The sequence below is a fragment of the Corvus cornix genome, chromosome 2 (genome assembly GCF_000738735.6).
Source record: "Corvus cornix cornix isolate S_Up_H32 chromosome 2, ASM73873v5, whole genome shotgun sequence".
Classification (NCBI taxonomy): Eukaryota; Metazoa; Chordata; class Aves; order Passeriformes; family Corvidae; genus Corvus; species Corvus cornix.
The window spans coordinates 57780678-57794405 of record NC_046333.1 but is presented as its reverse complement, the minus strand read 5'-3'; the positions used below and the strand labels follow the sequence as shown (position 1 = coordinate 57794405).

The 13728-nt window shown below is 44.2% G+C and overlaps 1 protein-coding gene across 1 annotated transcript in view; it reads left to right on the top strand.

The window, feature by feature from the left end:
* The first annotated feature begins 106 nt into the window (after positions 1 to 106).
* ZNF804B (zinc finger protein 804B) overlaps positions 107 to 13728 on the top strand; it is a 233613-nt gene continuing 219991 nt past the window's right edge. The window contains exon 1 of the mRNA XM_039549470.1: positions 107 to 745. Coding sequence (XP_039405404.1) covers positions 434 to 745 — 312 coding nt within the window. The 5' untranslated portion in view covers positions 107 to 433. The remainder of the gene's footprint in view (positions 746 to 13728) is intronic.

Below are 13728 nucleotides of genomic sequence, written 5' to 3'. Positions count from 1 at the left end.
CCCCGCGGCGGCGGGGGGCAATGTCCTCCCACCCACCGCCGCCGCCGCCGCCCCCGCTCCGGCCCTACCCCTCCTCCGCCCCCCTCGCACCGCCCCCCCCGCCGGCGGAGGTGAGGCGAGGCGCGGCGCCGACTGCGGCGGCCGTACGGGAGGAGTGGGGCGGCGGGGACTGTGCGCGGAGGCCGGCGGCATCCACCACCTAGCCCGGCGCTGGGATCAGCCATGGGGAGCAGCCGCCACTCCTGCGGCTGCGGACAAACTCCCCTCCGGATGTCGGCTGCCGGTGGCCTGGTCTGAGCAGGAGGAGGAGGAGGGAGAGGAGGAAGGGCCGTAGCAGCGGCGGACTGTGCAAGTTGCGCGCTCTGCCCTTCTTCTCCCCGGCGCGTCTCCCACCCGCGGAGCAGCATGCGGACTGGCCTCCGCGCTCCCTCAGATGTGCTCCGGCTGCCGCCGCCTTCAGTGCATCCTGCTGCTGGCAGCGCTCACCCGGGCGCTGGATGAGACGGGAGCAGGGAGATCGCTGCTGCGGTTCCGCCCGCTCCTTCATGCGGGCTTCTGCTCCGGCGGGGCTAGCACCGCCGCCGCGGAGGAGCCGGGCTGCCCTCCCGCCCCGCGCCCGCCCGCCTGGGGGGCCCGCATGGCGTGCTACCTGGTCATCAGCTCCCGGCACCTCAGCAACGGGCACTACCGCGGCATCAAAGGCGTCTTCAGGGGACCGCTCTGCAAGAAGGGCGCTCGCTCGCCGGTAACTGCCACCTCCTCGCCCCCTCCCTCACTTGCCCCCCGCACGGTAGGAGCGGTGCGGGCGGATGCCCACGCTGGGGGCGGCCGGCGCGGCACGGCTGCGGGGGTCGCGGGGCGTGGGCGCCGGCTCGGTCCCGCTCTGCGGGGCCCCGGCGTGGGCGCTGCCTCGCCGGGCGGCTCAGAAAAGTTTCTCGGTCGGCGGCTGCCTGCGTGTGGCCGCGGGGACGGGGCTGGGGGCGGTGCTGGTGCTCGGCGGTGGGGCGGGGGGGCCGAGGCTTAGCTGGGGTTATCCGTGGACCGCGTCTCGGGCTCGTGCTCAGAGAGAGGTTAATTTCTGACGCTGTGCTGAGAAGTTGGAGGCTGGTGGAGGGGAAGGCGCCGTGTTGGCTCCAGGTGTCGCGGTTTAGTACCTTGTCCAAGGTTTTGACGCGGCGGAGGAGGGGAGCGATCGTCCTTCTGGTTTCGTCTGCCAAAAAATGCACTTGCGAGTTTGGCTGCGGCGCGCTGTGAACTACCTGTCGAGACCGACATCTAGGTAGAACACGCGTGAAGTTTGTGGTGGTCCCGGGGAGACCGCACACCCGTCGAGCTACCCTAGACGGTCTCCATGAGTCGCTAAAGGCGTTTCGTAGGGGCGAATGGGAGTCCTGTGCTGCGGGCGGGGTTCGCCGCCGGGGCGGGAGGCAGCGGGGGCCGGGGGAGCCGCCGAGCGGAGATGCCCGGGCGGCGGGGCGGCCCCGCTGCCTCTCCCCCGCCTCTCCGTGGTGGCGGTGGTATCGTAACCGCCTCCGAACTTTCCCTGTCGCTGTGCCTGGGTGTCCGTGTGTGACATACGGAGGGCTACGGACCTGCCACCCGCCGTGCTGGCCTTGCACGAGTACCAGGGACACGTTGACGCCACTGGTGGGACTCCCCCGGCTTCGGCAGTGCCAGGTTGTGCCCCGTAACACACCTGCATACTAAATACCTTTCAGGAACTAAAGTCTGCTTTCTCTTTCTTGACTTTCAATGGCGAAAAGACAAATATTTCACTACGCTTCCAAAACCCCTTCTGTGTTGTGCACCAGCACTCTGATAGAGCACCTGCAGGTTCTTCCCTTGTACTGCTGGGTCTGTCGTGTGCAATATAACACAGCTGCGCTACAGGTAGCATCGATCAGACGTTGGCTGAGCTGTTTTTGTGTTTTTGACCCATGGAGCTGATTCACCTTCCACTTTCGTGTGTGGAACCCCCTGAAATTCGGGCAACATTTACTGAGGTCTCTGTCCAAAATTAGGTAAAAATGAAAAGATCTCAAAGATCTAAAATGGAAACAAGCTTGATTGTAGATACTTTTTATTTAGTAGAACTTTAACAACTGATGTTCAAGTCAAGTAGTATCAGAAGCATGGGAAGATATTACTCTCCAAATAGTCTTATGTTCCAAATCCTTCGCTTTTCAGTTTCTTTCCCTTTCTTTCTAACTGCCTAGTGAGTACGCACACCACTCCTCTCCATCTAAATACCTCATTAAATAAATTTGTCTGACTCCACTAACACATCATCATTTTAAACACAGTTCCACTAACAAATCATCATTTTAAACATAGCTCTGCTACAGGGTGGGAGTAATTTTTGTTTATATGGAAGTAATAGAGAACAAGACCAATGAAAATTGATGTTCCTTATTCTTTAAAGGTATATTTTTTAAAAGGATTTTGTTTTAAATGAAGCATCTTAGTCTTAAGCCAGCCATCTAGGGTTTAGTGGAAAAGGGAAAAAGCTATCAAGTTGGAAATGAATCTCAAGTCTGTTTCACTGTATAGAAATGTTCTTTCATGTGAGCTTTCCAGAGTTTGAAGTAGCAAGGGCACTTTGTATTGCTCTTCACTAAGACAGAACATCTTGTTTCCTAAATTTGTATTACCAGGAGTTGGTGTGTTTTCTGTATTTTGGGACCATTTCTACAGAAAGGACTGAAGACTGAATTTTAGCAATCCTTAGCTTTCATTCTGAATTCTTGAGGGAAAACTTTTATTTCTCTCTCTGTATTTCTTTTTAAAAAAAATGTTTCTTTATTTTCTTTTGCCTTTTTTAGTGGCTACTCTTTGAAGCTAGTCAGGCTTTTGAGGTCATAGGCTAAGCCCTTTGGAGAGGGAGTATTGGACAGCTTATGGGAGTAAAGGTGCATGACACTGTTTATGCAGGGTAATGGTAGCTCTGTAACTTTTTCATGCATTTGATATTTTGAATTTACTATTGGTTTATATATGCTATTTTCATCTTTTGATATGGAAGTTCAGATTTTAGGAAATAAATAAAGGATGCTTAGTTGGCATCAGAGGGTAATAGTTTGCTATTAAATACTAAAAATACTGAGTAATCTGCATGTGCCTACAAATTTATAACTTTCCAGGCCATATCCTTCTTGCTTATCAGTCTGCATAAAATTGGGACCAGTGAAAAGCAAACACCACCACCTGATTACATTTGGCATGATGGATGTGGGAGTCATGCACGTCGAGATTTAGTATTTTACTACTGAGGTAGTAAAATTGTTTTAAGCATGAAAAATGCCCCACACAATGCAAACAAACCCTCCAACTATTGAGTTAAACTGGGACCGCTTCTTATACTTAAGAAGAAAGTCTTAAGCAAGTGGTGTTTATTTGTATTCCCTGTGCTGTGCTTTTGTTTAGTCTGTCCTGATTACAACTTTGAAAGATACAAGTTATGTCTTGCAGTCATTTTTAAAATGTTGAATTGGAAGCAGCCTTGAAGATTTGATTTTATCATTTGTACCATTAAACTATCTTATATTTGTACACTATGACTGATCTTATGCATGAGTCTGTGTAGCCTTTAATGGATAACATGTACCTTTCTTTATTTAAAATGTTCTGTATTAACAGACCGTGAAATGTCAGTAGACTTAAGGCTATGCTTTAAGAAATGAGAACAGTGGTGAATATTTTAAATACCTTTATCAAATTCCATGGTTTTATGGACAAGGATTTTTTCAGTCTGGTGTTTGTGTAGTATTTATTTAGCATACTTCACTATTATTGTGCCAGAAACAATTCTGGTCCTTCTTCCTCGTATGCAGAGACCTTTAGCTGTAGCAGTTCTAATGAGAACAAGATACACAGGACTACAAGGATAATGTACCTTGGGTATGTCATGAATTTGTTGTGATGTAGTCATAAAATCCTTTAAAAATTTTACCTTTCCTTTGCCCACTTGTACATATTGGAGAAGGGACTAGCTATGAATATCATGAAGTTAGTGGCAATGAATTCAGAAAGGGTGGAACTAGAAGCAGTCACCAGTGAATCCTTTATCAATGGAGTGTGATGGAGTTACATGGGGAAGGAAATGCTGAGTTGGAACATGATGCCAGCATTACTAAGGATAATGGACAATAAGCCAAAGAAGGAAGCTGCTTATTTTAGAGACTTTATTCTATGCTTTAAGCTTTTATATTTTATCTGAAAAGTTATATTCAGGAACATATTATGAGCAAATTTTCTGTCTCCGAAAATTGCTATTTAAGGAAATGCATTATGATACAGAGATATTACTTACACTTCAGAGTGATGATAATGTCTACAGGATATTTGAGTCCTGAATAGATTTCGTTGATCAGTGTACTGTTTTTACTTTTTGAAGTCATGATAGATAATGCTGTCATATTCTCCTGCCGCCCAGCCTGCTCAGAGGTTTACTGCCATGCTTCACAAGCCTGGCAAAGCTGACACTGAAAAGGACTTGCCTGTGAAACTTTTGAAGAAACTTCTAGGATACAGCAGAAAATGGTACTGGGAATTCAGCAGATGGCCCCCTTGCTTCTGAATCATTTCAAAGCCAAGGATGCTATTAGGGTGCACTGTTCTGCCTGTGGCTTTTTAAGATAAGATTATAAACAAAGTCTCGTTTACTACTCAGTATTTAAAGATTCCTTTGTATTTTGAAGGAAATAGAAGGCTCAGAAGACCCAGTGCCTTAGCCAGTTTCTGACTTGGCTCATTATTCTTCCGTTGTTCCCTGCAGCTTCAGCTGAATACAGTATTTTTCATGTACTTCTCTAAGCTGTTTTCAAATAAAGCTGTCAAGCAGCTGCTCCGTTGCACTTGGTGCTTGCCTGAGTTCTTTGGGTTGTTGGGGGTGGGACAGGCTTCTTTTCTGCTACACTGAGTTACCTTTAAAAAACCACAGCTCTCACCCCATGTCCAGAGGCTCCAGTAGTTCTAATTAAGTACATTGCAGGTACTTGCAAATAATGATGTTTTAGTTGATACTGAGCCATAAGCAAGCTGTTTTAGCACTAAAACAGATATAACCAGGACTGAGTAGCACCTTATCACTCTCTGGAGCAGATAACATCACTAGGTGTTGCAGCGGGGATTACTGCAACAAGTATATTTCAAACAGGAGTTCCGTGGAAAACGAAGTATATATGGACAGATTCGTGGTAGATGTTTCAGAGATGTTTATTTCTCCAGCCGCATGGCCGGGGCTCAGCTCAGGAACTCCGCAGTCACGGGACCCGAGGGTCCTTGGCCACCCCGGGGAACCCAAACCAACCAATGGGAAATGAGACTGACCAGGGGCAGGGAAACCCCGTGTCTGCCCCCCAGGGCCCATCTCCCAGGGCTACACGGCAGGGGAGGGACCCCAACATCTCACCCATTTTATTTTAATAAAAGGAGAATGACAACAACTGGATAAACATAACAAGAACAGTTTCGAGACAAAACAAGCCACCCTCCTGAGTCTTTAAATGTCCAAACAGATTCTGTGGAACATCTTAGGGCTGACAGAAGGGAGACAGAACTCTCTGAGCATGCTTTGTGGGGAAACTGAAGCAGGAGAGGGTTTAATTTCTTCCCTCCCCCTTTTCATCCCCCCCTCGGTACCGGAGAGGAATTGTAGGGAAATGGAATTGTATAGGGAAGCCATGGGGTGAAAAACGGATTAGGAATAAACTGGGGACAGGGTAAAATTAGGAAGGGGTTCATATTGGGTATAGGGTAAAAGGGGGAAGTGGGCTGTGGGTAGGGAAATTGCTGGGATGGATATTGTTTATAATTTTGTGCATAACAGCTGCCTTTGACGGGAATACCCCCAGGCCCAGTAACATTTGCTGCTTGTAAACCCTTCTTTCCTTGCACTGTATCAAATTGCACAACTTCCCCATCTCCTACACTTTGCAGGTAATTTTTAGGGTTATTCCTTTTAATGGCAGTTCTGTGGATGAATAGATCTCCCCCTGTATCATCTCGTGTTATAAATCCATAGTTGTTTTTTACATTGTACCATTTCACAGTTCCTGTGACTTTCGTGGCTACAACTTCTCCTATCACGTGCTTGCGTGTTCGTTGTGGCTGCTGGTCCCGCGTGGCCGCTGCCTCGCCGACTCTGATGTCTCGGCCGGGCGCCCACGTTGTGGCTGCTCCGCGCTCTCCAGTGGCGCTGCTCCAGCGCGTGTCTGGGCTCTGCGCGGCCCCGCGTTGCCATCGCCGCTGGCCCCGTGGCCTGTGAGTGGTTCCGCTCCGCCAACTCCACGCTGCTTTGAGAGTGGCCCCGTTCCGGCTCGGCGCTGCGCTGCGCGGCTTCTCGTGTCGCTGTGGGAACCGCCGCTTCTCCTTCCGCAGGGCTCTCCGAGCCGTGTGCTCAGAGCGGGCTGCCACGCCAATGCTCGGTTCCTGGCTGCTCGTGGCCCACGGCACCCGCGGCGCCTGCGGCATCGCTCCCTCACTCACGGCCGCGTGGCCGGGGACCCGAGACAGGGATGGGGTCCGTGATAAGGCACGCGCTCCGAGGGGGCCGGGCGCATCCAGCGCAGGCACCTCCACCAGCACGGCTGCAGTCATGTGTTCCTGGATGGCGGCCGCGCGGCCTCGGCCACGGGATTAGTATGATCCTCTGCTTTAGGGGTAATGGGACCATACAAATGCTCCTCAAGAGCTTCCCTGATTATAAGGTATGCATGGAAAGCTTCTCTTTGATCCCATACTTTATCCCATATCTCGTCCCAGAAACACCCCTCACAAGATACAGGAGGTTTGATATCAAAAAGTAAGTCTCGAGAAATATAGGAGAACCTTTTGAAAAGCCAGATGAAAAAATGTTCTAGATCTCCTGGTTCCAATACTTTCTTGTTATGTTGTTCAAGGATTCCTTTAACTTCTAGGTACATTTCTTTCTGTGGCTCAGAGAGCCCCATTTCCCACGATTCTTCCATAGTCCAGAGAGAATATCCAAACCAAGATGAGAAGAGAGAGGTCTAGAGTGGTTATTTTACTCATGAATCTTCCTCAGGGATCGGTATCTTGCCCGCATTCCTCCACCAGTTTGTTGCAGCAGGGATTACTGCAACAAGCATATTTCAAACCAGGAGTTCCATGGAAAGCGAAGTATATATGGACAGATTCGTGGTAGATGTTTCAGAGATGTTTATTTCTCCAGCCGCATGGCCGGGGCTCAGCTCAGGAACTCCGCAGTCACGGGACCTGAGGGTCCTTGGCCACCCCGGGGAACCCAAACCAACCAATGGGGAACAAAGGTGACCAGGGGCAGGGAAACCCCGTGTCTGTCCCCTCAGGGCCCATCTCCCAGGGCTCCATGGCAGGGGAGGGACCCCAACAACTAGGCACTTGGAAACTTTGAAAACTTAAGAGAGCCTGAGGACTGAATGACTGTAAATATAGAACAGGAGGGCCATGGCATGGGCAGCTGTCTCTGTCTGCCTGAGATCAGTGCTAGAAACACTAGCATAACCAAGTCTGCCACAAAGTGACAGTATTGTGTTTGCCACCAGCCAGGAGAGGCACATGCCAAGCACAGTTGCCACAATGCAATATAAAGGCTAGACATGGTGGATGTGCACCATGTGAAATATGGTTTAGGTGACAGAAGATTAAAGGAGGATCTGCCATATATCTGAGTGATTACTGGAAGACCAAATAACTTGTGAGTTTCTGACTATAAGTGAGTCATCCTTTAGCACTGTGATTGGACTCTCAACAGTACTGAAAGCAGAGAGGAAGGGTATGGTGGGGCATTACAAGGAAAATGCATGGAAAGTAAAATTTAAGTTAGGAAATACAGTATAAAGGGACCAATAATAAACCTGCAACTCTGATAAATAGTCCTTCTACAAAAGGAAAGGGGGGGAGGGGGAATCCGACTGCACTAACAAAATTTCATGAAAAGAAAAAAAGGGAGAAATCGTAAAGAAGATGGAAAATGGTACTTTCACTTTTCCCTGCCAAAAGCCTCTGGCAGCTGCCTCCAGCAGAAGTGGCTGCATGCCAAGGGGGATTCTGTGCACTCTTCTGAAAGCTTGGAGCTGGCTTACAGAGGTACCTGCCTTACACAAACCAAGGTCAGGCACTCCAGTTTAACTGTTTCTGATCTCATTGATTCCTGGCACTTTGTGTCTCAGAGTGGGCTGAGTGTATTTCCTACCAGCCCTCCTGCCTCCGCTGTGCTGGAGAACATGAGCATTCCTGCAGCCCACACGCAACCTTCCAGTTACCTTATTTCCTGATTTCATGGTTCCTATTACGGTGCTTTTTGTGCAATTCTGCAATTTGTGAGAGACAGAAAGAACTTTTAGAAAATGGGAGTGTGCTTTTTGCCACATGTAGCCTTGCTGCTCATGCCTTGTATTAAACCTGGTTTTGTGGAATTTATCACTTCTGAGCATATTTTGATTCTAATTCAGTGAGTGGGTAGCACTTTGTATATAGCATTGCAATTAAATTTAATCATCTTCAACCAATTTCTGCTGGGGCCATTTCCTTCACCCACAATTAGTGGTAATGTTAAACAGGTGCTTTATGTCTGACAGCACCTTTCCAGCATTTTAATATTTTTATTGGTCCCTCAATTTTGCTCATAAAAACAGATCAAATTCTCTGTTATTTTGCATGTGGCAATGCTTGTTTGTCCATTAGTTCCAGAATTATTGCTGTTACATCCATTTACATTCTCACTTTCAGTTCATATACATTTTACTCACCCAGAACATTTTAGTGGGTTTTCTTTTTTTTTTTTCACCCCCTTAATTCTGCACTGTGTACAAATTTGAAAATGAATGTAGAGACCTAGTGATTGTGAAACAGGTGCTCCCTTCGATGGTGTTAACCAGGCTCTAAGCATTAAAGGCTGTCCCTCTGACTCTTCAGACCTGTTTTCTGGAATCTTGCCCACATGTGCTGTCCATGGTAAGCACTTGCCTGGCTTCGTTGGGGAGGATGCTCCAGTTCCTTCTTCTGCCTAAATGAATGTTTTGTTTTGACCACTTTACAACTAAATAAGCTGAGTAACTTCGTTTATGCAAATGCTTGCATGTGAGATTAAATTCCTTGAAAAGAAAACTGTGATCAAAAAAATCTCATCATCTGAATGCACCAAAGTTTTGCAGTAGTTCCCTGTAAAAGGTACCTAAATGGAGAAGGAAAAGAAAATGTAGACATTTTTCCCTACTTGGGTTTTTCTAGTGGACTGTATAGCCTTTGGCTGTAATGCTTGGGGCTTTTTAGTTTGGAGGTTGGTTTGGGTTTTTTGGATGTTGTTATTATTTTCGTTTTTGTTTGTTTTGTTGCCATTTTTTTGGTTGTTGTTTTTGTTTTTTTGCATTTAACATGAAGAACCTTTGTTAAGTCTTGTTAGTATATCACAACTGATCACTTTAGAAGACTCAATTATTACCCACAAATGTAATTACTCACTTGTCGTGGGGAAAATGTTGAATTTTCTGTGGAAAAAAATAGACATTCAAAATGTTTTTATCTGCCTGCTGAAATACTTTTATTTTAAAATGCCCCTGTGGTACACTGTGAGAGGTTTAGTTTTACTGCTTTACATATCTATCCACCTGTATAAGCCTGGCTTCTTGTATGGACATACCTTCCATGGTGCCCTCAAGGTCTTCACTCTGAGAAACAGAGCATCACATTTGTTAAAAAACAGAGCAGAAGCTGTAGACCCTCTTTTAGAGCTCAAGAGTCAGGATCTTACTATGTAAGTTCTCTATACCTACAGTGGTAAAAAAAAAAAAGGATTAGGTATAATTTACATAAAAGGTCAAATTAAATTTATTACAACATCAAGTTAATGTCAAAGAGAAGTACAGATGCATGCACGTACTTGCAGGAACCAGAATTCCCAACATAACATGCAGTACCATTAAAATCCAGTGTGACCCTCCCAAGAATTAAGCAGTCTTCACTGGAGAATAAGGCATTTTGCAAACCAGTGTGCATGCAGCAGTCTATGCATGTAAACATTTCTGAATAGCAATAAGAAGAGCCTTTAAAAGAGCTTTTTAGCATCCACATTGACTGTTGTAAGCACCATTTTTTGAAGATTCAACCTGCTCTGCACTTAGCCTTTGAACCTTCCGAACTCTGAATGAACAGTATTAAAATGATTTATGTTGATAATCTGCATAGGTGATATGGCAGCTACTGCAGTATTAGAGCCAGATATCTAGATTTCAGTCCTGCATTTCTGTATTTTATGTGGGCACATATCACTTCTTGTCTTGTACAATCAACTGCAGTGCACAAGTGTCAAGATTTGTCATGAGGTAGGTACACATACCTGAAAATGCTCTCCACTGTGCAGAACATATTGTTCTGTACCCAGTCATAAGGCACTATAATGACAGCTTTTTATTTTTTTCTTTTTTTTTTTTAAATACTAGACTAAATTTATGTGCATACTAGATAAGATGTAAACATCATCAAAATTTTGTCCCAGTTTCATAGTTATGCATAATGATAATTGGCAAGCTGGTTCAAGTAAAGAAATAGAACTATTGCTGTGAGATTGCATGCAGCTCTGAAACAATTCATACATTAATCAACTCTAGTTGATATCAATTTTTCAATTGATGTTTTCCCTGGAACACATTCTAAAACAGATTTAGTGCTTTTGTGTCAACAGAAATATTCTATCAATATTCTGCTTAGACTGAACTGGAGAGCTGTATTTGGTGTCTTTGAGAACATTCTCAGTTGTAATCAGCTGTAAATCTGCAGCCCGATTTCCAGCTTACACTGCAACATGTGAGGAAGGCTTGTGAAATTAGATTAGAAAGTGTAAGAGACTTCCCTAAAATACACCCTTTGATTGCAAAATATTTGCTAGATTGTATTTTGGTGTTAAAGTTATAAAAGAAATCTGTAAGAATACTATGATCAGAGGGTCTGCTGGAAATGCAAATTCTTATAGTTATTAAGGTGTTCTGAGAATTCTTTTCAAAGAAAAGTTTTCATATTCAGATATTTATAGCTCTAATTTTATTAGCTTTCATGGGTTCCAGAAGTGATCAGTACAAATTGTTCATCTAAACCAATCTTCATTTCTCTGTGCTAATCATTACGTCTTCAGTTTAAGTATGACTTTTGTGAGGTGTGTAAACTCTGGCCATTGACTTTACTGGGAGATCTAACAAGAGGCAGAATGTGTATATTTATGCCACCCTTTGTTAGACACTGAAAAACCGAATTATGATCTTGATGCATTGAGCCTGCTCTTGAGCCCTTGTCTTTGAGTGCAAGAAGCTTCTGGTGATGCATTACAGGTTGACAGAGAAGGAATCTGCAGGATCCTCGCATTGGTTGCTTGGTGAATATTGTGGTCCAAATGCTGGCTAAGGCAAGTGGTTGATGGACTGGATGATAACAAGGATTTCTCAGTGTGAGGAAGGCACTGCTTACTTCCAGATGCTGCACTGATGGCTCCTCTGTAGTGGGAGGCATTATGGTGTAGGAACACAATATCCAGGTTTCCCACAACCCACGTGGCCACAGGTCTGTGCCAAACAGCAGCTGAGGGGTGTGCAGTCACCTCGGCACAGGGAGTGGCTGCCTGGCCTGATGGGCATGGGTCAGAAACTGTCACGTAGCTGTTGAGGACTAGTTCAGAAAACGAAACTAAAAAACACCATCGTGTAGGTCCCTGTAGAAAACAAACTCACAGTGTGATGTGCATGCAAGTAGTTTGTGTGTACCAAATAATAAATACACATCCCATAAATGTCACTGAATACATATGCAGCTCCTCCAAGCTGTCTGAATGCTTAACTGCTGTCCTTACAAAGCTGTACTACTGCTCTTCCTGTAAAGAAGTCCAAGGCTTCTTTGTTGTATATGTCTACAGGATGGACACTAGCATTTTTTCCCTTCTTTAATGTTTCAATATACACTTACTTCACTTTAAAGAGAAGATAGCAAAACACATATGAAAAAATAGTTCAGTCAGACAAATGGAGAAAGATCAGGTTGGTAATACATACAAAGATTTCAATTTTCATTTGAATGATAAATATATCCTTGGCTATTAAATATGGAAAGGAGGCAATATAAGGAGCAATGTTGGAGACACTGCTTATTCACAAATAAGCATCACTTTAAAAAAGTTCTTTTTCTGGGAGTGAGTGATAAATTTTTGTGATGACTAATAATGGAGAAATCACAGATGTGTACTCTGATGCAGACGTATTCATATCCTATAAAACAAAAATGAAATTGAAATAAGTATTCAATATGTAAACTTGCTGATTTTATACTTTGTTAGTCTTCTGATGAAGACCTATTTATAACCAGTGTATTGTATACCATGTGCAACAGGAGATTCTTATTGTGTATATATACTGTACAATAGGTGGGTTTTATTCCTTAGCATTATAATAAGCGTCTTTTATAAGTTAAAACTTATAAAAATACAGATCCAGTATTGTGGTCATTTATCTCAAAAGTAAACCCTTCCTGCAAAATAAACAAAAAATGGCCTTCAAATTTATTCCCTAGAGGACATGTCTTACTTGAAACTGATAACACTTGGTGGAGAAAGATACGCCTTTCATTTTGGCTAGGTTAATAAATCTGTGCAGCACAGGGTTACAGCTGTCTTCTTATTATTGGGGAACAAGTTTTCATTCTGTGAAGTTAAAAAAAAAGACAGCACTGGGCTTTTTATTGTATAAAGCAGATACGATGACTTGAAATAGAGGGTTGTATCCATATGCCATGTTATTACTTCTAATGGGGAAAGGATAATAGAACAAATAAATTTGTTGTTTTTTTTTTTCTTTTGACAGCTATCTGCTCTTTATATTGTTATTTCTTTGCCTTATGAATCACTGATGTAGGTGATTGAATTTGATATCCGTAGGTTGTGGAATCAGTCTTTAAATATTTATGTTGATTTGCATACGTGACAGATTTCATCAGTAAAGATCATTATAAACAACAAATTGGAAGAAGTTAGAAAATTCCTTTCCTTGAAAGTTTACAGAATGACTTAACAGAGCCTGCATAATCTTCACAGTCAATAAAAACCAAAGGCAGAGAAATGTGCTTAAAATCTACAGCAAAAATGTTTCCAGTGTGTATTCTTGAAGACTTGCTCTTTGAGCTATAGGAAATGAGGCTTACTGAATATGTACACTTAGAAATATTCCAGTAGAAAAACAGTTTCGAAGGCCTTTCTTTTTAGATCTGGAGTTCATCTGTAAACTTCAGCAATAAGGACCTTGAACACCTTTTCCCTCTGCTGAAATACAGTTCCTTATCCCAAACATTTCGCAAAATATATCTTGTAGTAATATTATTTTCCTGATGCTCTGACTAGCACTGTCTGAAGAGAAAATTACGATTTAAAGTGCTTGAAATATGTAATTTTTAAAACTATTTTAAGTGCTGTGATTCATTATTGCACCAGGCAATAGAATAACCTTGGATAATTAAAAAAAAAAAATCCAAAACTCCACAACACCCCGAGCCACCCCAAACCATGCCCTCAAACATGGCAAAAAAATCAGTTAGCAGGTGAGATCACCATGAATGTGATGAATCACTGACAGCCTTTCTTCCTATCTCTGCTCAGGTAAAGTTCAGATCTTGACCTTCTGCTTGAGTGGGAGCCATTACAGAAACCCTTACTGAGCTTCCTGATGGCCTTTTAAGAGTAATAACTGATTAAGTAAT